This window comes from Aureobasidium namibiae, assembly GCF_000721765.1.
Source record: "Aureobasidium namibiae CBS 147.97 unplaced genomic scaffold scaffold_1, whole genome shotgun sequence".
NCBI classification, from domain to species: domain Eukaryota; kingdom Fungi; phylum Ascomycota; class Dothideomycetes; order Dothideales; family Saccotheciaceae; genus Aureobasidium; species Aureobasidium namibiae.
The window spans coordinates 1,808,392-1,832,969 of NW_013581208.1; the positions used below are offsets into that span (position 1 = coordinate 1,808,392).

The 24,578-nt window shown below is 50.1% G+C and overlaps 14 protein-coding genes across 14 annotated transcripts; 9 read left to right on the forward strand and 5 right to left on the reverse strand.

Annotated features, from left to right (window-relative positions):
• Positions 1-2,935: 2,935 nt before the first annotated feature.
• On the forward strand, positions 2,936-3,892 carry M436DRAFT_59957 (uncharacterized protein; the record flags this gene model as incomplete). Its single annotated transcript, XM_013576671.1, has 4 exons — positions 2,936-3,000; positions 3,036-3,413; positions 3,516-3,594; positions 3,785-3,892. 4 exons carry the CDS (start codon positions 2,936-2,938, stop codon positions 3,890-3,892), a joined length of 630 nt encoding a protein of 209 aa, XP_013432125.1.
• Positions 3,893-4,446: 554 nt separating this feature from the next.
• On the reverse strand, positions 4,447-6,465 carry M436DRAFT_37219 (uncharacterized protein; the record flags this gene model as incomplete). The annotated part of the gene is made up of 2 exons (XM_013576560.1): positions 4,447-5,805; positions 5,878-6,465. The coding sequence occupies 2 exons, from the start codon at positions 6,463-6,465 to the stop codon at positions 4,447-4,449; spliced, it is 1,947 nt and encodes a 648-aa protein (XP_013432014.1).
• A 1,814-nt stretch (positions 6,466-8,279) lies between these two features.
• Positions 8,280-8,642, forward strand: M436DRAFT_11199 (family 6 glycoside hydrolase; the record flags this gene model as incomplete). Its single annotated transcript, XM_013576031.1, has 1 exon — positions 8,280-8,642. A coding segment is annotated over one exon (363 nt), but the record flags the coding sequence as incomplete, so codon positions are not given.
• Positions 8,643-8,849: 207 nt separating this feature from the next.
• Positions 8,850-9,053, forward strand: M436DRAFT_34846 (uncharacterized protein; the record flags this gene model as incomplete). The annotated part of the gene is made up of 1 exon (XM_013576115.1): positions 8,850-9,053. A coding segment is annotated over one exon (204 nt), but the record flags the coding sequence as incomplete, so codon positions are not given.
• Positions 9,054-10,073: 1,020 nt separating this feature from the next.
• Positions 10,074-11,271, forward strand: M436DRAFT_69161 (HHE domain protein; the record flags this gene model as incomplete). Its single annotated transcript, XM_013576817.1, has 4 exons — positions 10,074-10,351; positions 10,408-10,456; positions 10,515-10,842; positions 11,138-11,271. 4 exons carry the CDS (start codon positions 10,074-10,076, stop codon positions 11,269-11,271), a joined length of 789 nt encoding a protein of 262 aa, XP_013432271.1.
• Positions 11,272-11,392: 121 nt separating this feature from the next.
• Positions 11,393-13,666, reverse strand: M436DRAFT_77877 (YjeF N-terminal domain-like protein; the record flags this gene model as incomplete). The annotated part of the gene is made up of 1 exon (XM_013576978.1): positions 11,393-13,666. One exon carries the CDS (start codon positions 13,664-13,666, stop codon positions 11,393-11,395), a length of 2,274 nt encoding a protein of 757 aa, XP_013432432.1.
• Positions 13,667-13,847: 181 nt separating this feature from the next.
• Positions 13,848-14,841, reverse strand: M436DRAFT_77878 (sure-like protein; the record flags this gene model as incomplete). Its single annotated transcript, XM_013576979.1, has 2 exons — positions 13,848-14,780; positions 14,830-14,841. 2 exons carry the CDS (start codon positions 14,839-14,841, stop codon positions 13,848-13,850), a joined length of 945 nt encoding a protein of 314 aa, XP_013432433.1.
• A 189-nt stretch (positions 14,842-15,030) lies between these two features.
• Positions 15,031-15,906, forward strand: M436DRAFT_77879 (uncharacterized protein; the record flags this gene model as incomplete). The annotated part of the gene is made up of 2 exons (XM_013576980.1): positions 15,031-15,405; positions 15,475-15,906. The coding sequence occupies 2 exons, from the start codon at positions 15,031-15,033 to the stop codon at positions 15,904-15,906; spliced, it is 807 nt and encodes a 268-aa protein (XP_013432434.1).
• A 448-nt stretch (positions 15,907-16,354) lies between these two features.
• M436DRAFT_36836 (uncharacterized protein) lies at positions 16,355-16,579 on the forward strand (the record flags this gene model as incomplete). Its single annotated transcript, XM_013576477.1, has 1 exon — positions 16,355-16,579. A coding segment is annotated over one exon (225 nt), but the record flags the coding sequence as incomplete, so codon positions are not given.
• Positions 16,580-16,798: 219 nt separating this feature from the next.
• M436DRAFT_36529 (uncharacterized protein) lies at positions 16,799-17,557 on the forward strand (the record flags this gene model as incomplete). Its single annotated transcript, XM_013576416.1, has 1 exon — positions 16,799-17,557. One exon carries the CDS (start codon positions 16,799-16,801, stop codon positions 17,555-17,557), a length of 759 nt encoding a protein of 252 aa, XP_013431870.1.
• A 641-nt stretch (positions 17,558-18,198) lies between these two features.
• On the forward strand, positions 18,199-18,696 carry M436DRAFT_59964 (uncharacterized protein; the record flags this gene model as incomplete). The annotated part of the gene is made up of 1 exon (XM_013576672.1): positions 18,199-18,696. The coding sequence occupies one exon, from the start codon at positions 18,199-18,201 to the stop codon at positions 18,694-18,696; it is 498 nt and encodes a 165-aa protein (XP_013432126.1).
• A 381-nt stretch (positions 18,697-19,077) lies between these two features.
• On the reverse strand, positions 19,078-20,159 carry M436DRAFT_77881 (thymidylate synthase; the record flags this gene model as incomplete). The annotated part of the gene is made up of 2 exons (XM_013576981.1): positions 19,078-19,936; positions 19,987-20,159. 2 exons carry the CDS (start codon positions 20,157-20,159, stop codon positions 19,078-19,080), a joined length of 1,032 nt encoding a protein of 343 aa, XP_013432435.1.
• Positions 20,160-20,522: 363 nt separating this feature from the next.
• Positions 20,523-21,739, forward strand: M436DRAFT_35581 (AAA-domain-containing protein; the record flags this gene model as incomplete). The annotated part of the gene is made up of 2 exons (XM_013576241.1): positions 20,523-21,166; positions 21,220-21,739. 2 exons carry the CDS (start codon positions 20,523-20,525, stop codon positions 21,737-21,739), a joined length of 1,164 nt encoding a protein of 387 aa, XP_013431695.1.
• Positions 21,740-23,806: 2,067 nt separating this feature from the next.
• Positions 23,807-24,501, reverse strand: M436DRAFT_77883 (uncharacterized protein; the record flags this gene model as incomplete). The annotated part of the gene is made up of 2 exons (XM_013576982.1): positions 23,807-24,333; positions 24,390-24,501. The coding sequence occupies 2 exons, from the start codon at positions 24,499-24,501 to the stop codon at positions 23,807-23,809; spliced, it is 639 nt and encodes a 212-aa protein (XP_013432436.1).
• Between the last annotated feature and the right edge of the window lie 77 nt (positions 24,502-24,578).

Consider the following 24,578-nt stretch of genomic DNA (forward strand, 5'->3'; position numbering starts at 1 on the left):
CTTTCCAGGAATTTCCAGAAAATTGGTATCAGATCCCTAGCCACAATTCGGTCCTGCCAAGAGAGGGCGCATGTTCTTCGAGACAGTGGCACAGATTGACACTTTTTGACAACAGAACCACAACAACAGAGCAAAACTCGCATTGCTGCCGAGCTAGTGTAACCTGAGAACGTCGTTCTCATTCTTCATCTACACTGCAGTTCTTCGACCACTTCTGTGTGCCCTGCCGCTCATCACACATCCGTAGCACGGTTGACTCGCACCAGCACGAATGCATGACAATCTGTTGAACTACGGCCGTATCACACCATCGGACTGCAGCGAGGATCAGAAGATTACATTGTGCGCAGATCACCAAACTTGACAATTATCAATAGAACTTACTACTAGGTACCCATCCCGATGAGACAGCTTGGGTGTTTTGCGCTGGTGTTTAATCAAATCGCAGCGACTGAAGCACGGACAAAACAGGACAACTTCTGAATGGCCTAATCTGTCGCGCTGCCGATCAACATCCACAATCTCTGCCAAGCTGTATCAACTGGTCGATTCGAGATCAATGCCATCTGACACTGCCATTCATCGCTGCGTGAACAGTTCAGGCATAAATAATTCGAAGTGATTCTGTCACGCTTGCACAACCTTAATCGATATCAGGCGTCTACCATGTCGACTTGAGTTGTGTTCCTTGCTGTTTAGCTCTTCATCAGTAAACTTGCAGATCGGATATGCACGCTCCTTCCCAGAGTTCCCACCGTTGTTAGGAATGTCTCGGGTGCCGGATCCTCCCCCGTTCACCCTCTGCGACGATTCGAAACTTTGTGTTGAGATCTCTAGCGGCGAACGACGTTCATACACTCCCTTGCGTTGCAGTCCTGAGTGCTGACACAACAAAAAGTATGGTTGTGACTGCTGCGTTCACCCCGTCCGTCATAGAAAGTCTGGTTAAACTATCATACCATGAGATCCGCCAGTCGCGTCTATGGTCCGGCGAGTCGTAATGGCTGAAGTGCATAGACAGGATAGGGACAGAACCAGGCATCCATCCATCGCTTTGGACATGTCAAGCTGTCATTTACAATAAACCGACAGCCTATGTTACTGCAAGGTGCCCCCATCGGTGGGCGGCCTCAACGCAAGGCGACTCAGAGAGCCTGTGTACTGGTTTGCAGATCGACCTCTACAGGTTTCTGCAAGTCTTCGACTAAAGTCGATAGTGCAGTCACTGCTGCTGTGAGATATTCGGCGTAATTCCTCGCGCTGCCCACTGGTGACTGGCCTAGCTGCAAAGACTAAATCGACGGAGATCATCACTCTAGCATCTACCTAGTTGTTCAAATGATTTAATTACTTATGCAGGCAAGAGTCTTGACATCAGACAGAGTTGCTGCTATACAGCAGTGGGTCAGTCAATACTCGCATGATGTGAGATATGGTTTCACTTGCCGGCTCTATCATATCGAAGCTGCAATTGAAAAGGTGCACAATCGATAAAGCAGGAAGAACGCATCGGAGCACTCCCCACCTTTATGCTCGTGTCTTGCATTATCACTATTCACGCCTGTCAAACCATGTTGGAGATCACCTATTGAGCACGTTATCTGTGATGTCTCACCGTCGAGGCTCAATCTCCATCTTGTACATCTATGCGAAAGATCGGCTCACATCTGACGGGAGCATGATTGCCAAATAGTAGCTTTGACTGATGAATTCCGCTCAGTCTTACTCACCAGTGTCCTCATAGAGGAACGAGTCAAGATATTCTAGACTGGATGTGCACGAAAGCGGTGCACGAAATCGTCTCTAGCGAGAAGCAACCTTGAGACAACCTGTCTGAATTTACTAACTCAACTGCAACGTCTGAATCGAGCAACCCATTGTCCGCACATCCATGAGTTCACCGCCGACGTTTTTGATTCCTGACTGACTAACCCAGTTCCCGAGATCTGCAATCTGAGTGCAAATTGCTTTATATCAGAAATCGTCCCGACTTGGATCTTTGAAGAGACGTTTACCTATAAAAGTTTGATGGTTATCAGTGCACATGCCAGGACTCGACTCGTCACATCCGCGCTTTCGTTGAATGGTCATCTAAGATATCGGCAGGGTCGCCCTGCAGACTTCGAACATGGACGAATGTCACGAATCAACATGTCTCGTTGGCTCAGTATCGATGATTCTTGGTGGGTCGGGAACACCGCTGAATAAGTCTGGCTTCACTCGTTTAGTTATAATTATGCGGAGGGCTGGAACCATATTACTGGTGTTTTTGAGCTGGCTTCGGCATGCAAGACTCAATAATCGACGGGACTAACGTCAATCACGAAGTTTTGAACTCAGCACAACAGACGAGACGCCCCCTCACAAAAGCGCTTCGCGAAACATTGTTCTACTCTTGACAGCGCCAAATTAAGACTAACAAGCCTATCTTGTCCTCTCCCAAGCTTCACATGGAACAAAATCCTCCGGAAGCCGGGCATGCATCGTCACGAGTCAATCGCCACACCCGATGACGACGCCCTCCAATCAATCGAAGTATATCACTCCGTAACCACATCCCAAGCAAATTCTTATGGATCCACCTTTTCGCCTTTATAAAGAAAATTCTCCTCCATGCTATTCGGCACTGCCCTCCGTGGTCGTCCCTCGATCCTTGTCGGCTTATCAAACACAGCCACATGCTTAAATTGAGAATGGTTTGCAAAGAAAGATCCGTCAATTACGATATGGCTTTAGCGAATCAAGACCAAGGAAACATGAAGCACGATCGCTGCAATGAGATGCCAGGACTGCGAGTGGCTGGAAAACATCTCTAAACCCAAAGCATACTGCCGCCGTAGCTTCACTGCTTCGAAAGGAAGATAAAGCGGTCCCCGTTCTCGGCCGCTGGCTGGGAAACGCGACACCAAGTTGTTGGTCGCTTCTGTATATCAATATGTCAGGGTTCAAACCCCATGCGACTGTCTTCATATGCCAGGCCCGGGTCTTCACAGCGGAGCCGTGAGAGTTCATGCGACTATCCTTCATCACGCCAGGTATACACATTGCTCTCGCACCCGACGGCCAGTGTGGCCCCTGAACATCGCTTGCATGGGACCCTGCCTCCTGCAATGTCGACTCCGAAGCACACTGGAGAAAGAGATAAAGCAGTCTCCGTTCCCGCCCACCAGAACCGCAATACTGGGTATCGCTTCCACATACTACTTTACTTGCATCTTCTGCTGTGGAGCCGCGGACTCTCATACAAGTGCCCTTCACGTAACAGGCTCGGGCTTTGTGCCGCGGAGTCGCGAGTCCCTATACGGAAAATATTACAATGCGAGATATACTAACTTGGTATGGGATAGAGATGGTCGCATGAAACCACTGTACCTGCAATGTCGTTCTGAAAATCCGACCGATAAGGAGACATGGTAAGCTGGTGCTGCTGCTGGACAAATGTGTCCTGTTTCTACGTGCCGCAAGAGTGTTGGAGCATCATTGCCTATACAGATTATAGCTGCGTCCTCGATTAGTGCTCAAGCTCAAAACAACTGCCAGGTGGAGTTAGTCTCTGCAAGCATTACGATCATGCACTACCGTTATGATAGCCAAGTAAGTCTTCGATTTCCTCGAGCATGCTTACGGCGGCCATCACTGTGCTTGAACGTCTCTTTGCAGACCCGAACCAGAATTTTTCCTCTTTTTTGTGTTTGCTTCTTCGTCTTGCTTTTGTCTTTGTTGTTCTGATTCTTCGCCGAACCTTGATTGTTGTAGTATATTTGTTGTGAATGCTAGGTCACAGCACCTCTGTCTGCTCGAGTACAATGCGAGGGTCAATAACAATCGTCCGTTCAGCACATCAACCAATGCACGTGTCCATAGACCGAGTGGGAAGCACACAGAATGTTGACCAAACGGTAGCAGAGAACCCTTGTCAGGTCATCTTTACAGATGCAGCATGCAAAGAAGGCAACTTCGGTGCAGCCACTACAACTCTAGACCGCTCCCAATAAATCAATATTAGCATGGAACTTGGGCAAGAGTCAGGTCAGTGAAGCACTACTCCGTCCAGGCAGCAGAGATGATCGCGATCTAATTCAGTATCCAACTCGCAGCTGAACAACATGTGCAAGCAACAGACACTCCACCACCACAAGCTCAGTGTACGATCGCCTGCGATTCCAAAGCAGCCCTGCAGGCCATCTCTGAGCCATCAAGGAGAGTAGATATGCAGCAGTTAGCAAGGACTATCCACAACACAGTCCACTCTTGTCAGGAAAGTCTTAACATGCAGTTCAAGCTACAGTGGGTATCAAGCCGCAATGAGATCTCCGGGGACGAGACAGCCGACAAGCTCGCAAAATAGGCCACAGCGAAGCTAAGAAACCACGACTTCTCGAGTCTTCTTACCGCTCAAAGGTAACAAGCCCAACAAGAGTCACTCGAACAATCGAGAACCGCATTCTAGATTGTACCAAATATATATCTATGAGCACCCTCCTTGAAGATATATCTCTCCACAGTATTCTGCTCATGCTCACGCTCCAATCTTACTCTCTCCGCTTCTTCAATACCCATCGGCCAATTTTCAGTTTCAGCGTCAATTTGATGAATCAGTTCCGCTGGGAGGCCATGCTTGGCCGCTCCAGTCGCTTCAATTGCCTCTTCGACCCACCAGTCGTGTCGTTGTGGAGGTACATTCCTTGTCGAGCATATTCGATAATGAGGATCTACTAGATGTAGAGATATGAACTTGCAGTGACCTGACACGGTGGGATCAAGCAGCTGCATGGGCTCCATACGATGATGGAGAACATTCGGCCACGCCAGCAGACGGCCTTGAGGTGCAACGACCGACCCCAGATCCTGGAGAGAGGCCGGGCAACCACACGTGACGGAGCCGTCAATGTCTTCTGAATCGCCGGGAATTGCAAACACATCCATTAGGCTCTCCAATTTCCATCCTTCATAGTGGAATTCCCCTTGTTCCATCCTGGTCTGTTGACGAAATGAAAGTCGTGCCTCTGTTACATTCTTGATATCGAACACATGGAGAGCGGAAGCCACAATGTGGTCGTTTAGCATCCCGTCGAGGTGCCAATCAGTACCGTCATAAGCTGAGTCTTCTGGTGTCAACTCGATCGATGAAATCTTGACGACAACTTGGAGGCCTTTTTTGCGGAAGCTGTCTTGCAAGGCAACCTTGTAGAAATTGTGGCAAGTGTTGGAGTCCGGATATACGATCCTCATGTCAATTATTGCCTTTTCCGCCCGACCAGCCTTCCAATCGTTAAAACCAAACGCTGTGCCAGGCTCAGGATGCTGCCAGGTTCTCAGTCTTGTCCACTTTCTGTAGAGTGCTGTCCACAAGCCCCCATCCTCAGTTTCCCATGTCGGTGAGATTTGTTTTCCTTCTTTCTCCTCGAGCCTTTCAGGTAAGGCAAGGTACTCTTTGATCTTATCGACGGCTTCCTTGAATGCGGTATTGCTGCGGTTGCTCTCCAGCTCTCTCAGCTTTTCATGAGTAGCCCACTCAGGCCTCTCGTTGTCCGGTTCAAGACCGTATGTCCTTATCCGCATTGGGGTGCGACCACGATTCTGTTTGATGAGGATCTGATTCCATGGTTCAATCGATTGGGAGACGAGTTTTGCGATTGTCCCATATAATGCGCGGTATCGGATCGGGTGTAGATTGTTCACGTAAGACGTAATGCGCACGTCTGTTCCCGAGTCGTTGACAAAATCCACTTCACAAGGTAGCCATTGGTATCGGGCTGACCATCTTTCATCGTCGCGGTCCATGGCATGCGGGGTAGGGATAACCTCCTCAGGCCATGGTGGATTCCGCCGAACGGGCCTCTGACGACGAAAATAGCCAGGCGGAAATTCAGGCACTATTTCACCTCGCCCGCAGGAGTTGATGGTACTGTCGAGAGTCACGCGGCCTGAGTCCATCAGAACGCGCGTTCTACCGTAAACCAAGGGGAAAAGGCTTGGATCAACGAGATCCAGCACGGTATGCTGCCTCGAGACTTTCTCATCCGCTTCAAGCAGCTCCGTAGCATCCCTCAACTCAGTCTGAATCCTTTCCGCAACTGCATCAGATTTGATAATTCCAGCTCCAGTGTTGAAGACCACGATGTTGCCAGTTTGTTCGAAGTACAGAGCTTTGTCCCGCAGCTCGGCTAAGCACCAGTCCCATGCCTTAGGACTGACAAGCGGTCTCGATAGTGCCTGCATACGCCAGTCTACCATCAGATTATCGTTGAATACCTTTTCATGCCAGCCATGCTCTTCAGTCAGGTCGTTGATAAGAGCAAGCATAGCAAGTTCTCGTGCGGTCAGGTTCGGCCATTGTGTCCATTCGGTCGCACCATGAGTGAACCGATTCTGAGGGCAGAGCTCAAGATCGATCGGAACGTCGGAGAAACCAGGCACCTTCAACGGGCCATGACCATCGTTACACAAGCATGGGTCGGTCATTTGTCTGTAGCTGTTGACCAAGTGAGGACGATTCGCGGAGTGTCATAAAGATGCAGAGCAATTGCCTGTAGCATATATAACCCTCAATGCCGCCAAGGCCCAGTTCCTTTGAGTAGTTTCCAGTGTCTGGTTTAATTACGGCCCGCTAGAGAATAGTCTTATCTGCACAGGGACATGTCTTATTAGCATCATGGTATGTGGTCTTGAACGTGGCTCGCTTAGCGCTCATTAGCCATATGATGAATATATTAAAGCTTGTGTACATACGGTCGACAGATGTGAAGAAGCCAAATCGTCGGAAGATTAGATTAGCCGTGCCAAGGTTAATCCAATTCCAAAATTGACAACCGCGCCAAGGTAATTACATGAGCTATCGCAAAACGAGCCTGCCATAAATATGACTTTCAAGCTAGGAAACATCTCCCTCTCTTGCCTCATCCTCCCGTAGGCCGGTCCGATCCACCCGACTAACCAACAATGATAGACCACATCGTCGTCGCTCAACAAATCTGCCTATAGATCCCATCAAAGCAACGACTAGCACCCCGAGGCCATACGGTCTCTGATTGTCCCTATTGCATTGATAACAGCTGCGTGTGAAGCCGTATCCCGAAGTGCTTGGAACTCTGCAAGAGCCTGGAGGACTTTTGACCACATGTCCCCCTCTCTAGAGAGCAGTCTGTCAAAGTCGACTTCATCGTAGGACGAGCCGCCAGGCAATTCGGCTCTTCTTGTCGGTATATCCATTGATTCAAGGAACTCGTAAAACGTGCACATTTTCTCTCCTGTCCCGCAGTATGGGCCAATCACCAAGTCGATATTCTGAGCGAGAGAATAGTCCCAGTCGACACAATAGGCCAAATACGTCCATACAGCTTCATACCCCTTTGCGCCTTTGTCTGCAAAAGCGGTTGTTGCGAGATACGGGACGATGAAGAATAAGAAAGAAAAGAGTCTCATCTTGGCAAGAAATGCTTCGACGAAAGGAATGACTTCGATAAAAGGACTGAATGGGTGGAAAGATGCACTTATCAAGCCATCCAAAACCAGCTTCTTAACTTTCGAGACTGTCCCTTCTCGCCCATGTTGAATGATTATACTAGTTTTGAATCAAATTTCCACCAAGTGACCTCTAGACCTGCGTTGATTAATCCAATCTATAAGATCCGAGCGTGCGAGTGCCTCAGGATTGAATGGAGCCATTACATTCATGTAGATGTAATGCGATTCAACCCTCTCCCAATATTGAATACATGATACGGACGTAATCGGCTAAAGATCATGAGATTCGATAGGCGAGGATTTTGGTTGAGTTCTATCCTTTCTCCTTCAACCTCAATCTCTCCTGCCACATCTTTTGCGATTGGGAACTGTTCAAGCGGGCCGATTTGGAGAAACCAGCTTGTAATCCGTTGTGCCAGCCTGATGATACATGCCTGACCTTCCCTGATCAACTCTGGGCATATTGTAACCACATGTCATCGTGTTTGGTGTCTCCAACCACAGTTGCAAACAGGGCTTCCGAAGCCAGGAACCTTTCTCTGAAATAGGTACTTCTTGAGTCCGATATGTTCTGTTATCAGCAAGGTCGAGCTTGTAGTCTCTGGCCTTGTCAAGTCCTTTCTCACTTCTTGGAGGTTAGTATCCCATGGACTGTGTGCTGTTGCTATGTTTTTGGAGGTTGTCCTGGCTTTCTCCTCCCACCTATTCTTCTAAGCAGCCTGGGCTGCCTTGTTCAGGATTGCCTTGGTTGTACAAGCATTTGGTGCTGCTGTCTTAGCGACGCATATGCTGTAGCGACCTTCACGACTCCTGCGGAGGTCTTTGCCGATGTTTGGAAAGCAGCTGGAAAGCCGAAGTCATGCAAAGGTATTGTAACAAATGTTTCGAATTGGAATGCATGGTCCATGATTCCAGGAGAATTCGAGAATTTCAAGGATGCACAATACAACAAAGCGCAGGATGAGAAGCGATATATTCACTTTCTCGGCGCGCAGCTTGCAGTCAACGGTATGCCAAACCACGCCATCGTCGATACTAGCCGCAATGGGCGTGTAGGGCTGCGTACCTATGGTGGCAACTGGTGTAATGTGAACGGCGCCGGGTTTGGAATACGCCCCACTAGCGAGACAGATGATGATCTGTGCGATGCTTTTGTTTGGGTCGAGGTTGGTGGAGAGAGTGATGGTGGTAGTGATCCTTCACTTCCTGGATATGATCCAACCTGCACCAACAGGGATGGTATGTGCAAACATACAATGTTCTACACCATACTTGTGCTAATGACTGACATCTTATTTGACAGCCTTCACTCCGTCGCCGCGAGCCGGAGCATGGAATCAGGCTCAATTCGAGCAGCGTAAGTGGCCTAGAGCGGATTCTTCCCGAGTTCCGCTGTTGTCAACATCCTGGGCATGCTGCTTGGTGTTGGGGCGATTGCTAGAGTTGAACGCACCGGCAAGGGCATTGGCGATGTCGCTAAGCTGAGGCGTGGAATGACCGCAGACGACGTCGCAGCGCTTGGGTCAGTCTTCAAGAACAGTGATGATAAGCTGCAGAACATTATCAATGTTTGCAGGCGATTCTAGTCCAAGTGGGAGGCTGTCAAACTTTTACGTATAAGAAGACGGCTGGACATGGAAGTCAGCCATTTCAAAGCCTTTGTATACATTTCATGTCAGCTTTACAACTCCATATCTATCTTCTCAGTCGGTTGTATATATCAAGGTTTAATATATGTTTCTCTCGACTGAAGCTTCTCAGGTATCCATCGAGATGCAGGCTTTGGCCATGAGCTTCGAGGTCTTACGCCTCGCTTCACTCGCGCACTCAACGCTCAAGCTATCATGTATAGCAGGAATATTCCTGACATAAACGACTCCAGAAGAATTTTCGTACTGCATGTGGTGTCCTTCGACGCCCGATCGCGATGCATCCCGGTGACTGCCCACCCAGTATCCGTGGATCAGAAATGGGATGAATTTGCACCGATCAAGATGGCTGATACAGTAGCCCATCTATCGACACCGGCATGACTGATTAACAGGCAGTTGCATGCCTTCGACTCTGATAGCTTCGTTCGTCTTTGCCGAGGTTCTTCCGGACCAAAGTCCTCGTACAGTCTATTCTTCTTTCTACATATACCGAAAGCACCTACACGAATACTGTAAGCAGCTTATCTCTCAACACCTTGCCTCGAGCGGAGCATCCGAATGTAGGCCTATGCCCTGACCTTGCATGAACGAGGATCTGTACAACATGGACGTTGGAAGCTCTGTCATAATGTCGTGGGTGTCCTTCCTCCATGAGGGGAAAACGTGTCACTGCTTGTCATGATACAATGGTATCTTACCAGTAAGTCTTGCTTGATTGGTTAATTTGCGGACTTCGTTCCTGTACCTGGATCTCGAATGCGTGGAGATGACCATGCATTGTCGAACAATGATGGGAAATCGCGTACCCCTCACCATAGCTCTTGCCGTCTGTCATATAGCTCGAAGTTCCACTCGTTCCCGCCAGCTGTATATATATCTCTTGATCTCTACTTTCGTCTTGCTTGTTCCCTCAACAAACACCAAAACAACAATTCATCGCCGCTGCCACCCACCATGCAAACCTCAAGATTCACGTCTCGTGCTTCGGCACTGCTGACCCAACGATCCGCCATGCCATTCTCTCGCACCTTTGCCTCGTCATCCGCGATCATGCAACGCGTCTCCGACCTCATCAAGCACGACCACGATGAACTACGCACCTACAAAGACAACATCCTCAATGCCAAAGACGACGACGAGAAGGTTCGCTGGCAGAACCAGTTCACGTGGGAACTTGCCCGTCACAGTATTGCCGAGGAATTGGTTGTTTATCCTGCCATGGAGAAGAATTGGTAAGTGACTTCTAGTGTAAAAGATGTGGTGATGAGGAAGCTGACACGAGGAGTAGTCCCGATGGCAAGGCCATGGCAGACAAAGATCGCGGCGAACACAGAACAGTGAGTTCTACTATACCCTCTGCCAGCCTTCTTTTTCGTTCCTGCTAACCAAGCATAGGTCAAGGAACTCCTGCACAAGTTCCAGAACCTGAACCCCGATGTCGAAGACTTCGAACCCACCCTCAAAGCCCTCTGGCGCGAACTAGACCAACACATCAAAGAAGAAGAAAACGGCGACTTGCCCACTCTCGAAAAATACTTGGATGCCGATGAGTCCGCGAGACTAGCCGATAGCTTCGACACTACAAAGGCTTTTGTACCATCTAGAAGCCACCCGAGCGCTCCCGACAATGGCGGTCCTTTCGAGACGGTCATGGGATTGATGGCAGCTCCCCTGGACAGACTTGGAGACTTGTTCAGAAAGTTTCCCAGAAGAGATCCAGAAGGTGTTCTGGAGGGGGATGCTGAGGTGAGGGATATTCACGGCGAGAGGGCGGATGCGAAGGATCCTATCACGGGAGGTCGTGCTCCTTCGAAGGATGTTCGTGGAGAGCGCGTCGCTGGAGACGGTGTGTCTTTCAATGACCCTGTTGGCAAGAGTGCTTCGTCCAAGGATGTTCTTGATGATCATCCTTCTCCGAGGGATGTTCCTGGAAACCGTGTTCCTTGAGTATCGCCCTTTCATATCGCTTCATCGGAGACAAGCATCTGAAATGTGGTTAAGAATTTTGGGATATATAGTTACACCAGAACGCTGTCGCAGCGATGAGCAAAACGATGCAAGCAAAAACAACAATCGAGAATCAATCTCCCTTCCTCCTTTTCCTTCCATCATGAGTGCACTTTCCGACTTCTTTACATCCGTCCTCGAATAGTCAAAGCAAAAACGCCAATAACTCAGCTAAACCAGCCAATTTCCTTTTGTTTTTATGCAACAGGCGGGAATGCAAATGCAGCAAACTGACAAAGCAACCCTTCTTTCTCATCGCAGGCAACCTAAGCCTGCACTTCTCCACCCACAAACCTCAGATTGACGCTCCAATCAGCTCCGAACAGCACCTTCTCGCGATCGCCAAGGACGACATTGACACCAGTATCGATTGCCGTAATCGTCCAAGCGGAACCCTCGCCCTCTCTGATTGCCTCCAGCAACCCCAGTACCGGGACTCCCAACGCCAACACGGCTTCAGGGCGAATGGCAAGGGGTTCACCGTCAACAATGCTAGAAGCACCGTTTACGTTGTCAAAGCCTGAGGGAATATTGATACTGAGCACGCCAGCGCGCGAGCGATTCGCCCAATCGATCATTTCGCGAGCTTCGGTGCGTAAGTCCTCGTCGCGTATATCGGCGTGGCGTTGGCCATCCAGCAACGCATCAACGATGATGACGGGAGGCCCGTCGAGTTTTTTGATTTGGCCAGAGGTGCTGCGCCATCCTTCTATGCGAGCGGCTTTGCGGCCCAAAGCTTGCAGTGAATGGATGTGTTTGGCGAGTTGAGGGTGCCAGACACTGGGGTTTGAGAAGTCGAGTACGGCAATCAGGACTTTGAAGCCGCGGCTGTAGAGATGGCGTGCACTGGCTATTGCGCGAGCGCCGGTGACATGGTTGCCAGCGAGGATGACGACTACGGGTTTGGAATTTGAGTTCGGCAGGTTGTTGATCTTTGAGTTACGACGGGATGCGCCTGGTTTGAGTGTACTGGTGAGAACGCTTTCTGCGATTCCGCGAGCGGCGTTTTCGGTGATGGCGTCGGCGCTGATGCCGATGTTAGAGATTGCGTCAGCTTCGGCTTGTCTTAGGCGATCGGGGTGGTAGAGGGAGCAGGGGTATTTCGATTTCGGCGTCCTGAAATGAGGTCGAGGGGCTGCTGCTGCTTGTTGAGCGAGGCTGAGTTGGTCTAGTGAATGTAGAGGAGATTGTATGGATTGAGGAGAGCGGGCACGGTTAGGGTTGGGAGATGAAGCGACAACAGAAGAGCCTCTGAGGGAGCTCATGGAGCGGTTGATGGCAGTCGAAGCTAGCGAAGCGGCCAGGGGGTGGAGAATATCTTCTGGTAGGCCGCTGTTGCTCATGCGAGAAGGACGCTTGTTTGATGTGCGAGAAGGTGCACGCTTCGAGTTGGGCCCGCTACCAAAGTTGAGCTCTGTGTCTGCATCTGATGAAGATTCGCGTTCGCTTCCATGGTGCTTGGGCTTCAGTGTCGGAGATAGCACGTTCTCTGTGGGATGCAGGTTCTTGCCTCCGTATGTGCCGGGTCGTGCGAGTCTGTTGTGCGAAACCAGTCTATCTTCGTCTGCGGTCGTGTCCTCGTTACGGATCTGATCAAAGACGGTTCTCTTGTCGAACTTGGACAGGTTGGCTTCAAAGTCAAAGTCGCCCATGTCGTGGATTTCTGTTGCTTCCTCGGTAGCCCAGCCGTTCTGATCTGCCTGTCCATTGACTGGACGTTTCGCCTTTTTCTTGGCCTTCAGAGATGCGGCTGATGTGGTTTCCTTGAGTAGGGGGGTCGATCGCCATCCCTTCTTGCTGGTGCTGGGAGTGATGGTCATGTCGGTTCCGTTGCGCGATACATTGGGCGACAGAGTTTCCTTGACAATTTGTGCCTCTGTGGCTGCAGTCAGAGGGACTTGAGTTGTTGTTCTTGGACCTCTTCTTCCGCGTCTTGTCTTCTTGGCCGATTGAGCAGCATTGTCGTCGGCATAGTCCTGCTCTTGGGCGACGAGTGGCTCAGCGACATGAGCGACGGATGGAGAGGTGGATGTTGGTGGAACGGCGGCGGCGGCGGCGGCGGCGGCGGCGGATAGAGCTTTCTTGCTGGGTGTAACAGGCGCAGAAGGCTGCTGGGGAGCTGGAGGAGGCGGCGGTGGCTGGCTACGAGGGGCTGGAGCAGGCGACTTGGTGAAGCTAAGGATGGCAGGGTCGACAAAGGAGGGAGTCTTTTTGGCCAGAGGGCTCTCGACACGTGCTTCCTGAGCAGGGATATGGAGAGGAGCAGGGAATTGAGCAGCGGCGCCGCGCGAGGCAGAGATGTTGGCAGCAGGAGTAGTGGGCTTGGAGCTGGCCTCAAAGTTGGTCTCGACGACGTGTAGGTCCTGGATCAGGTGGGCGGGGACGTTGTAGGAAGGCACATGGTTGCCAGATTGCGGGAAGAAGACGTGTTCCAGAGCCAGTGTCTGGCCAGCAATAACGTGGGCGACGCGACCTATCAGAACTGCACCGGGAGGCTGCAGCAGAGTGACACTGATGGTCATACCAATAAAGTCGGCCATGGTGTGTCGTGTTGATGCGATGGTGATGTCTCCAGGGCAATAATTTCATGCGCCAAAGACTCGAGTCTCGACGCCGTTTCTTACCCCCGACTAACCCCGTCTGCACCATGCGCGTCATCCTTTAGTCAATCAATGCTTCAACAATCAAGTGATATAGTGTATATACATGATTCTATCACATCTACAGCTTGATCTCACCCTTGTATCCTGGGACGTGAGAGAAGTTGGCTTTGAGTGCTGTCACACTCGTCTGGCCCTGTTGTACAGCCCAGCCGTCGTTGCCAGGTCCAGCCCGCTCCACGCTTTCATATACATCCTTGAACTTGGGTGCCCACTTGTAGTGTCTCGGTTCCCATTTGCTGTCTTCCCGACTGTCGTCCTGTCCCTGCTTGGGCTCCTCGCCACCTCTGCTTTCTTGCTTTCTCAGCTTAGTCTCCTCTGCATCTGCATCCTCGACCACACCTGGTGTCTCGTCGAAGCAAGAGCTTGATGACCACTGGTTTTGCAACATCTCCGTCCAGACCACGGGCTGCTTCTCCACGCCATCCTTGACAGGAACGTTGATTGTGTAAACGCGACCGGCATCCCATTGTTGCTTTGCCAGGTATTCGATCACTCGTACACCTTGTCTGCAACTCTGTGCGACAATCTTGGGGTCGTTCAACCGATCGAAGAAGGCAAACGAGATGGCGATTGCCTTTGCTCCGCAGACGGCTGCTTCGAGCGCAGCACCCAGTGTACCCGATGACAGAGCAAAGATGGCTGTCGTGTTGCGTCCGTAGTTGGGTCCTGACACGACAAGATCAATTGGCTTCCTGTCCTTGAAGCAGTGTGCCAGTCCAAGCTGGGAGCATGTGGCTGGTGTTGAGTTGACCAGTACCCAGGGCTTTCCTTGCTTTGACTCTTGCGACTTTGGTGTTCCGTGCTCTTCAGTCTCGGGCCAGTAGTAAGTGGCTTGAACATCTTTCCCGATAATATGAGCCTTGCCGATCCACGAGCGTTGTTCGCTGGGAAGGATGACAGAGACTTCATGTCCAGCTTCCTCCAAAGTCTTTACAAACGCGAGGATGTAAGGCGACGATTCGTTCGACGGCGGGCCGTCATCATTGGTCACCTTTGTCTAGTCAGCCTTGGGTCCACGCTCTCGATTCGAAAAAGCATACGAGAATGTGCATCTTCAAATAATTGGTAGAATGTACTACTGTCAAGGTTGCTAGGATGTTGGTTGTTGACGCAAGCAAGATGAATGCAAGCTCGGCACCCCACTTTCGTCATCGCACGTCTTCACCTTCCTTCTGAATTGAAACAACATGGTTCTCTGAATTGTCATCTCAGGATAACTATTTGGAGCCATCCCAAACAGCATGCCGTCGGAAAAGAAAGAGATGCCATATTCGTGGGAACTAGTAGTTGAGGCTAACCACAGAGGCACAATTGAGGACCTGGACCTTGCCCTACTCGCTGCCTTCGAGGAATCAGAGGAAGCATACAATATCTGTATTGACTCTGCTCGCGCAAACGCTTCAGTCTTCAACAAAGCAGATCGTCTAGCATACCTTCTCGATGAAGGCCACATTGACATAAACAAGATCGGCGCTGCATCCGTATCGAATACTTACAAGTCGTCTCCCATCGAGTGCGCTGCCGTGCTCGTTTCTCGAGGTTGGAATATCAACCAGCGACAGCCACTCAAAGGAAAGTACAACACGCCAGTCAACACTGAGTGCGACAAGAAACTGGTACAGCTCGCTTGCCGTGATGAGGAAATGGTTCAATGATGTCTGGACCATGCTGCTGTTGTCGATGAGACCGACGAGACTTTGCTTGCAGATGTTGCTTCATTTGGAAGCACCGACACATTCAAGCTCTTACATGAGTATGGTGCACCAATCAGCGAGTCAACTTTACACAACGCTGCCTGGCGTGCCAGGCCTGAGATGGTCACCTTTCTGATAGATGAGATCGGCCTGGATATGAACAAGGTATATGAGGGACGACATGAGCCAATGCTTCTTCACCAAACCCCTCTCGCCTCTGCAGCCATTTCTCCCTTCTTGAAAGCTGGAGAAGTCATTAATATTCTGCTTGAGCGAGGCGCAGACCCTTACCACAAGGATTGCAATGCTTTCGATGAGGCAAGAGGCGACTCGGCTATCAAGATCCTTCGTGAATGGGAGCAGAAAGAACAAAAGGAAGACCAAGAAGGGCCAAAAACAAAGAAACGAAAGACATCAAAGTAGGCCAATTCTGCCTAGACCCTCGAGGAGAGCCGCAAGATGCATAGTCAGGTACCTTTGATACTGCTGAAGACGTAGACGGCTCACTGGAGCGACCCGACTCTTATGAAGCAACAAAATGATGGAGAAGGCCACACCAGAGGCGAAAGACAACATCAAATTCAGTGTGGTTTTGACAAAGTGAAGACTGCGGCACCGGGTCCTCTTGGTGTGTGTTGGGGAAAACATGCGCAAACTGTCTTTCGCTAATGCTTATTTATTCAAGACACATCGCTCGCATTCACTCTCATACATTGGCTTGTACCCTACAACACAACTCGTGTCTTGACCGGCGCCTACATTCTCTGTTTGATCTGGCCATTCCTCTTTCTCTTTTCTCATCAACATAAATCTCAGCACCACAAACTCAGATTGGCCTTCGCTCCTTTCAACAACCGTCACCAAGAACATCATGGCGGTTGTCCTTTCTCTTCCAACAGAGCTCCTCTGTCAGATTGCCGACTCCGTGGACAGCACAGACCTGGGTAACATGCGTCTCGTTTGCAAGCCGCTCCGCGATGCTGCGAACAGGGCCTTCGGCATCGCTCATGTTAAGAATCGCCGTCATGTCCTCACTCAGAAAAGCATTGAGGCCCTGCTCGAGATTGTGACTCACCCTACCTTGGGCGCATACGTCGACTCGATTCTAATGAGCCCTCTCTTGCCTCCAGCTGCGACTTCGGCATCCGCACCCGAGAGTCGTGCAGAAGCACCCGTCGACTCACGTTCCTACATGAAGTTGATGAAGCAAGTGTTTGCCAATATCCTCGGACATCAGAACTCTGTACATATCAGCATTTGCAGCTTAAGGCCCATGTCTGGTCATGATAGTCTTGACATGGTAGAGTTGGTCTCGATGGTTAGTCGCTATCCCACCGAAACTCTTGAGAACACTCTCATTGCTGCCATCCGGGCCAACTGTCGTGTTCGAACTCTCGAGCTGAGCATGCACCAACACAACTTCTTCGATCTCCGCGATGCACTCGAAGATCTTCTCAGCCCAACTCGCCCTCCTCTCAAGCTAATCATCCACTGCCACCGCAAGCGCACTGGGATCCTCCACTTTCCCTACACAATCACCTTCGACCAAACAAACCTATCCTTAACACTCAACGGTTGTGACCTGACCGAACTCGTGATGGCCAGGCTAGGATCGTCCATCAAAAGGCTCTTCGGCTTCCTATTCGCACAGACCACTCAGCTCGTCCTAGAGAACTGTCACTTGTGCTCCGTCAGACACTTTGCTGCCTTCCTCGCTCTGGATGAGACTGAGGCTTTCACCAGGACCCTTGTCAGCGTGCGCATGCAGAACTTCCGTCCCTGCCGTTCTGCTGGCAATGTCGCGAGACGCCACTGGTCTGGCATACTCAGAGCTCTATCCAACCTTGGCGGCTTGAAATACTTTGTGATCGAGGGCCTTCGTTCTCCTGCATACTGGGATCTGTTCCACCTTCATCGTACTACTGAGAAGCACGAAGTCGGTGGTCAGGATGTGGCTGAGCAGTTGGAAGCCATGGCTGTTCTTGTGGCTACAGAGCCTGTGAAGGAGGTTCTTCCCTCGAGCGACCGTAGCAGTCCCTCGCCAGTTAGAGATGAATGGCAGAACTACATTTGATAACGGCAATGAGGGTTTTGAAAGTCGGGGGGCATATTATTGCTCTGGGTTCGATCAAGGGTACACACAAGCATGACACCACGTTGTCATGCATCACACAGGTCATGTTACACTCCTTTGCTCTCTCTCCTCTGGAGCTTCAGCAAAGTCAAGACACAAGGGATGAAATGCAAGATATTTCGTTCTAAATCGCGGATAACCGGAAATAAAAAGAAAAAGCCAAACAAACTGGGAAAGGGAATGTAACACACATTAGCTACAGTACAGCAGCATGCCAACAAAACGGCATTCAATCAAACATTTTTTTTTCCTTTTCTTTTCAAATCTTTTTTTCTTCCTCTTGTTTAGAAAGTTTGCCTTTGTCTGTCTTTTGTTTCTTGTACACACCTACACATTAGTGTTTGCTAGAAGTCTGTTTGTGGAATTCGTGCCTATCCAGAGGCATTCCAACTCTTGAGAAGAAGCAGTAATCCGCCAGTCTCTAGCCTGATTCCGCGCCTTCGCTGTACCATCCATTGTAAGAGACCAGTAGACAGGATAAAGTCTCTCAAAGACATTTCAGTACACGAGAGTCCTAGATAAACTGCACAGGCAAAGCGATAAGAATCAAGACAAAAGATTTGTCTATCAAACTCCGAACAATGGATTTCCTACTCATTCCAGACTACATAGCACAAACGTCCCGACTCTTCAATCCCCGCAGACGCAAATGTTGGCTGGGAGGAACTCAAGTCCTCCAGTGGCGCGAAGTACAGAGTCAAGGCTTCCGACTACGACATCACAGACAAGCCAACCGACGAAGCCAACGAGACGGAAGCCAGCGGCCCCTCTTTCAAGGACGTACGCGTCGATTGGAAAATCGGGTACCGAGGGAGCGCCTGACGAAGATGTCCAGAGAAAGAACGGCAATCACCTGGTACAAGCTCGCCGAAGCAGAGTGGTATTCACCCTTCAAATACAAGTTGACCATCAACTGCAAGGATACCTACTGCTACTTCTTCACCGACAAAGATGAGCCTAAGCCTGAGACGTACATGCTCAACGTCTTCCGAAACCCTGGCACGCACTCTCGAATTCCGCTCCAAGAACCCGACTATTGTCAGTATCTCCAGTTGGTAGTACGCGAGATATTTCTATGAGAATCATGTGGTGAGTCGTATATCGTATTCGAGGATGATTGGACGCATCTGACACTTAATACCAGGCTGTGTCCAGCCGCACGGCATGAACGCGTTGGTGAGATGTAATGTCCAATCGGGAACGGTATCGGTACGGATTGGATGGTTGGCACTGCGAGCCTTTGAGCGACTCTCGAGAGAAGTGGTAGTCTATGTCCTTGAACAGCGGTATCTCTGGAGGATGCATCAACATTCATTTGTTCGACGTGAAAGTCTTTTTTTGGCGCTATATCAACACTCATTACAATCGATCAGACTTGCTTCAAATGTGTTGACTCTGCGGTGAACACAGACCCGCTTGAGATTAGCTTCGCATACCATTGCGCATCGATCGTGAGGTCTCTATACAGACATCTTCATTGCAATACCCTTGTGGGGATCATATCCAATGACCTTGAAATCTTCAACCTTCCATCCATCGATCGAGAGCTCATCATCAGACTTTTCGATGACCAGCTCAGGGAACTCTTTCGGCACACGCTCAATCTGAAGCTTGAGAGCATCAACGTGATCGGCGTAGACGTGTGCATCACCCATGGTATGTGTAAAGGTGCCAGGGACCAAGTCACACACCTTTGCCAGCATGTGTGTGAGAAGAGCATAACTGGCAATATTGAACGGAACACCCAGACCCATGTCGCACGATCGTTGGTAGAGGATAGAGTGAAGGGTTCCTTGCTTGGAGCCATCCGCCCTGGTAGCTGCATCCTTGGGGAACGAGACGTAGAATTGCGCAAACATGTGGCAAGGTGGTAGAGCCATTTTCTTGAGGTCTGCGGGATTCCAGGCGGAGAGAATTATACGGCGGTCGTAGGGGTTGTTCTTTAGCTTGTGCACGACCTCTGCTAGTTGATCTACACCTTGTCCAGTGTAGTCGGTCTTTGCGTCCTTGTATTCTGCACCAAAGTGGCGCCATTGGAAGCCGTAGACAGGGCCGAGATCACCAACTTCGCGGTGTGAGAGGCCGACTGAGTCGAGGTATTCGCGTGAACCATTGCCGTCCCAGATTTTGATGCCTTGTTCGGTGAGAGGAGTTGAGGTGGTACTTCCGGCAACGAACCAGAGGAGTTCAGCAATGACGGCGCGGAGAAAGACGCGTTTTGTGGTGAGGAGAGGTAGAATGAGTTTGCCGGTATCCTTGTCGGAGAGTCGGAAGCGGAGCTGATTAGGGGCGAAGATGGAGTATGTGCCGGTACCGGTTCTGGAAGGATGTTAGAGATGCATTGATAGCAAAGTGGACACATCACATACCTGTCTGGACGGTGCTCTCCTTGTTCGAGAATGTCACGAATCAGGTCGAGGTATTGATATTCTTCGTGTGAGGCATGTTGGCGGGGAGCCTTGTGTGTGGGTTTCTCTTCTGGCTTGAGTTGGACATCGGGACCGCTAGCAGGGCCGAGTTCTGTTGTTGCTGATGGAGACATGTTGTGTATGGTTTGTGATATAAGTGTTTGTTCGAAGGGAAGGTGCGAGACCAAAAGACACAAGAATTGGCAAGCACGGAAGACGCGCCACGCGTAAATTGATCCGAGTCGAACAAACGGCTTCCTCGATCAGAGTCCGTGCACGGATGATGGAATTGCGCATGTGAAAGTCATTTCGACCTGGACTCGATCGCTTTCGACATCCTTTGGCAGTTCGAATATACACAGCAAAATGGCGGGAGACAGACGATGGGTGACCATCGTTCAGGAGATAGCCATCGCGGCTGCTGCTGTATGTTCATCTCTCAACATAGGTATTCTCACCAAGCAGCCATGACTGACGACAAGACGCAATAGCCCATCATGGCCTTCTTCATCATGCGAAATCTACTGGCGCGAATGGATCCTGAAGCTGGCGCCAAATCCGAAGCGGAGAAGAAAGCTTCAGCTGCCACTGCCCGTCTATCATCCATCTTCGCCAGCTCACCCGACGACGACTTTGATGAGAATGACGATGACTACGACCAAAAAATGGAGTGGGAGAAGCGCAAAGAGAATATGGTTCTCACTCCTTACGAACAAACCATTGCTATGGAAGTAGTTGCGCCTTGGGAGATCCCCGTCTCATTCGAGGATATTGGCGGCTTGGACGACATCATCGAGGAATTGCGCGAGGCTGTCATTTACCCTCTTACCATGCCTCACCTCTACTCTGCAACCAGCTCTCTTCTCTCTGCTCCTTCTGGTGTCCTGCTCTACGGTCCCCCTGGTTGTGGAAAGACTATGCTCGCAAAAGCTCTGGCTCACGAGAGTGGTGCTTGCTTCATCAACCTGCACATCTCTACCCTGACCGAGAAATGGTACGGTGACAGCAACAAACTCGTGTCTGCCGTCTTCAGTCTTGCCAGGAAACTACAACCCAGCATCGTTTTCATCGATGAGATTGACGCTGTCCTCGGTCAAAGACGTAGCGGAGAACACGAAGCCAGCGGCATGGTCAAGGCAGAGTGAGTGTTCAATAGTCCTACCTACTGAGCACCACTAACCTCTTCACCAACAGATTCATGACCCAATGGGACGGCCTCACCTCCTCAAACTCCCTCGGCGAATCCCAACGCATTTGCGTACTCGGCGCCACCAATCGTATTGGCGACATTGACGAAGCCATTCTCCGCCGCCTCCCCAAAAAGTTCCCTGTGTCTCTCCCCTCAGCCTCCCAACGCCGCTCCATCTTCTCGCTCACACTAAAATGTACTCGTCTATCCCCTCACTTTGACCTCGACACTCTGGTTAAAGTCAGCGCAGGCATGAGCGGCAGTGATATCAAGGAAGCATGCAGAGATGCAGCTATGGTGCCCGTGAGGGAATATATCCGAGAGAGCAAGAAGAGCGGGAAGAATATGAAAGCTATCAAAGCCGAGGATGTCAGGGGCCTACACACTGATGACTTTTTCGGTAGGAAGGGTGGTGTGTTGCAGATGAGGCGGCAACCAGAGGTTGATGAGTGGGAAGACTCAAAAGCCAGTCCTGAGACTTTGTCGGAAGTTGATGATGACCCGCAAGTCTCTGTGCCGGTATGATTGATGGGAGGTTTGTTTGCATTTTTGGGGCGTTTTGACGATGCATGGAGATGTTCTTGACACTCTGCTCCGCTTACTTTTGTTCTTGATATACCCGGATCTAGAATGCAAGTTCTCTGCTTACTCACGAACGGCACCTGCTTGCACCTCGACTTGAGATTGCCATCAGATTTGGACACCGAAAGTATTGAGTGACCTTTGAAGAGCTCGATCGTTTCACGATAGAAAGCGTTCACGTAGCGCCTTGGTTCAATTGACCAACAATAACAATGCCATTCCGAAATTTTTGCTTCTCCTTCTGAACAAACATTCCTGATACTAAGACGAAGAAGAAGAGGAGGAATTCTGGACCACCTTCCCCTCTCTAGGCTTCTTCAGTCTTGCATTTCCACCCACCCCCTGCAGACACTTGAACTTCTCCGCCCTTTTCCTCAACTCTTCCGTTCCTGCCCTTTCCAGCTCTTCTTTGTTAGTGTACTTCATGTCTTTTGCTTGATTGATCTCAACCTGCCAGTCTACCTCCACAGATCCAGCTACCAAGCTATAGACTTGAGTGAAAAGGCGTTCGAAGCTCGGACACTGGGCTGCGAAGACCATATATTGTAGCCGGGAAAAGTCATGTCTGAAGAACACCACTTTGATGACGAGATGACGCAGACTTTGCATATCTCCAGTATTGTGGAGTTGAATCTGCGTTCTGAGCAGTTTCTTGCACAAAGCCAGTTTAGTGGATCAATCGACATTGACTCTCAACTCCAGCGCTTGGATCTTGTGGATTGTAAATTGCTGCAGTGCTCGCAGCGCGACTGAATCGTTGAGTGACAAGTTGCTGAAGCAGAGTTAACAGGGTTTCGCGGTGCTGAATGTGCGGTGGGAGTAGGCGTGTTGACTGGCCTCGACATAGATTTGTCGACAGCTGCGTAGTAGGTTGACACTTGAGATTGGTTTTTGTGGCGCGAGATGGCGGCACCAGGTGTTGCTTGTGATGAGCGGTTGTGAGAGGATGGCTGGCGATGTGGTGGCGAGGGAGAGTTTGTAGATTCTTGTGCGGAGTTCGATGGGTAGGGATAGGAAGGTTGTTGGTTCTTTCTCTGAAACTCCTGTGATGGATGTGGCAGACTCGCACGTTGAGATGGACGAAGAGGATGCCATGGCTGTCTTCGATGGTCGATTATTTGTGCTTGTCTGAGTACGACAGAGTTGTTCTGTAACAGATGACAGTGGTGGTCGTGTTGTGTCAAGATTTTGCGTGAACCTGGAGCTTGATGGGTGGATTCTGTGACTTGATGCGAGCCTGAGCACGATGTTCAGGGAGCTTGATCAAAATGTCGTTTGCAGAAACGAGATTCAATCCCTTGTAGATATATAAGCGCTGTAACAGTCATTTTACAGTGACTCATGGTGTAAGAGTCCATTTGAGCAAGTTGTTGTGTTGCCACAGGATTTCGGTAAGGGTGCCTAGACATGACCTACCAGTATGCCCTCTGTCGAGGCAAAGCACTTGACAAAGTGATAGACAAGATCAGATAACCTGCATCGAGCAAGTCCAGAGTGAACCGGTATTTGGAAAACACATGTACCTGCCCGCTCTAGCTTTCATCGCGGTTCAGCTTGGATTCGAAGCCTCATCGCTCAGTCAAATAGGCGGAGCGGGAGCGATGGCTTCTCTAGGAAACTGGTCAGACACTCTCGATTGCTTTAGTAGTCTGCAGTTTGACTTGGTCGAAAACATCTGTTTAATTGTCGCGCTTGGTGTCTTATACACTCAGCAGTGTCGCAAAATCACGCTGTGCCCGAAGCCGCTCATAGCCATGATCGCGGTACCTTCAGTCGACTTGTGAGCATGCAGAAGACACCCTTATCAGTAATGGTAAGATCTTTCGGCCATGTTGGTGTTGCCAGCGGACAGTCCGCTAACGGGAGATTCTGCTGGTTGTAGAGTTGACGGGAAATATCAATATGCTGTGCTCTATCATGTCTGTACGTTATGATTCTGCTGATTGTGTATAACATCAAGGGTTGGAAGGAAGGTCCGTAGAGATGATGTAGCCTCCGGGTCTTGCTATCCTACTCTTTGGTCCAGTCTTCCAGCATACTTTCCGGAGCGTCACGAACCAGGACATGGATATGATCGACACCACGGACGCTTTGCAATGCTACCCAGTTCTTGAACCAGAGTACGTGATCTTTGCCTTTGCCTGTACCAAACACTGTGTCCAATTGAGATGCAAAGGTGTCCTTGACAAATTTCTCGATCAGATGCCTAGAATGGTCGGTGACATCACCAGTACTGTCGTCGGTCTCGATAGGTGTCTTTACCCAAACGCAGATGTGCACAATGCCTTTGTCCAGTCCGTATGGCCAGTCGTTCTTGAGAATCCTGAAGTCGTTTTGGACCTTGAATGGGGTGGAATCACGGAACTCAAACTTTGGTGGATCACCAGGAGTCGAGGATGGCAAAGGAGTCCAGTGCAGACGCTTTTGAACGACGAAATTGGTAATGGTGCCATACTCGGCCTTGGTCTCTGAAGACCATGCAATATACCGACGAAGATCAGAAGGGCGACGCTTCAACTTTTCTAGACGGTTGGCAGCTGAAGTTCATTAGAGGGTAAAGTAGAAACATGGTTCAACAGGACTGAAGAATTACCGATGATTTCCTTGAGTTCTTCCCACGTAACGAGAGCAAAGTCCTCATCCTTCATGGCAAGGATCTCGCGATCAATTGCCGTCAGCGGAAAGGCATAGTTGTTTGTAGTCATGATGCTGTAGACACAATGGAATACGACCGTTCAGGCTTGTGGGAGAGAAGTACTCGAGTAGCACAGAGGGAGATGAT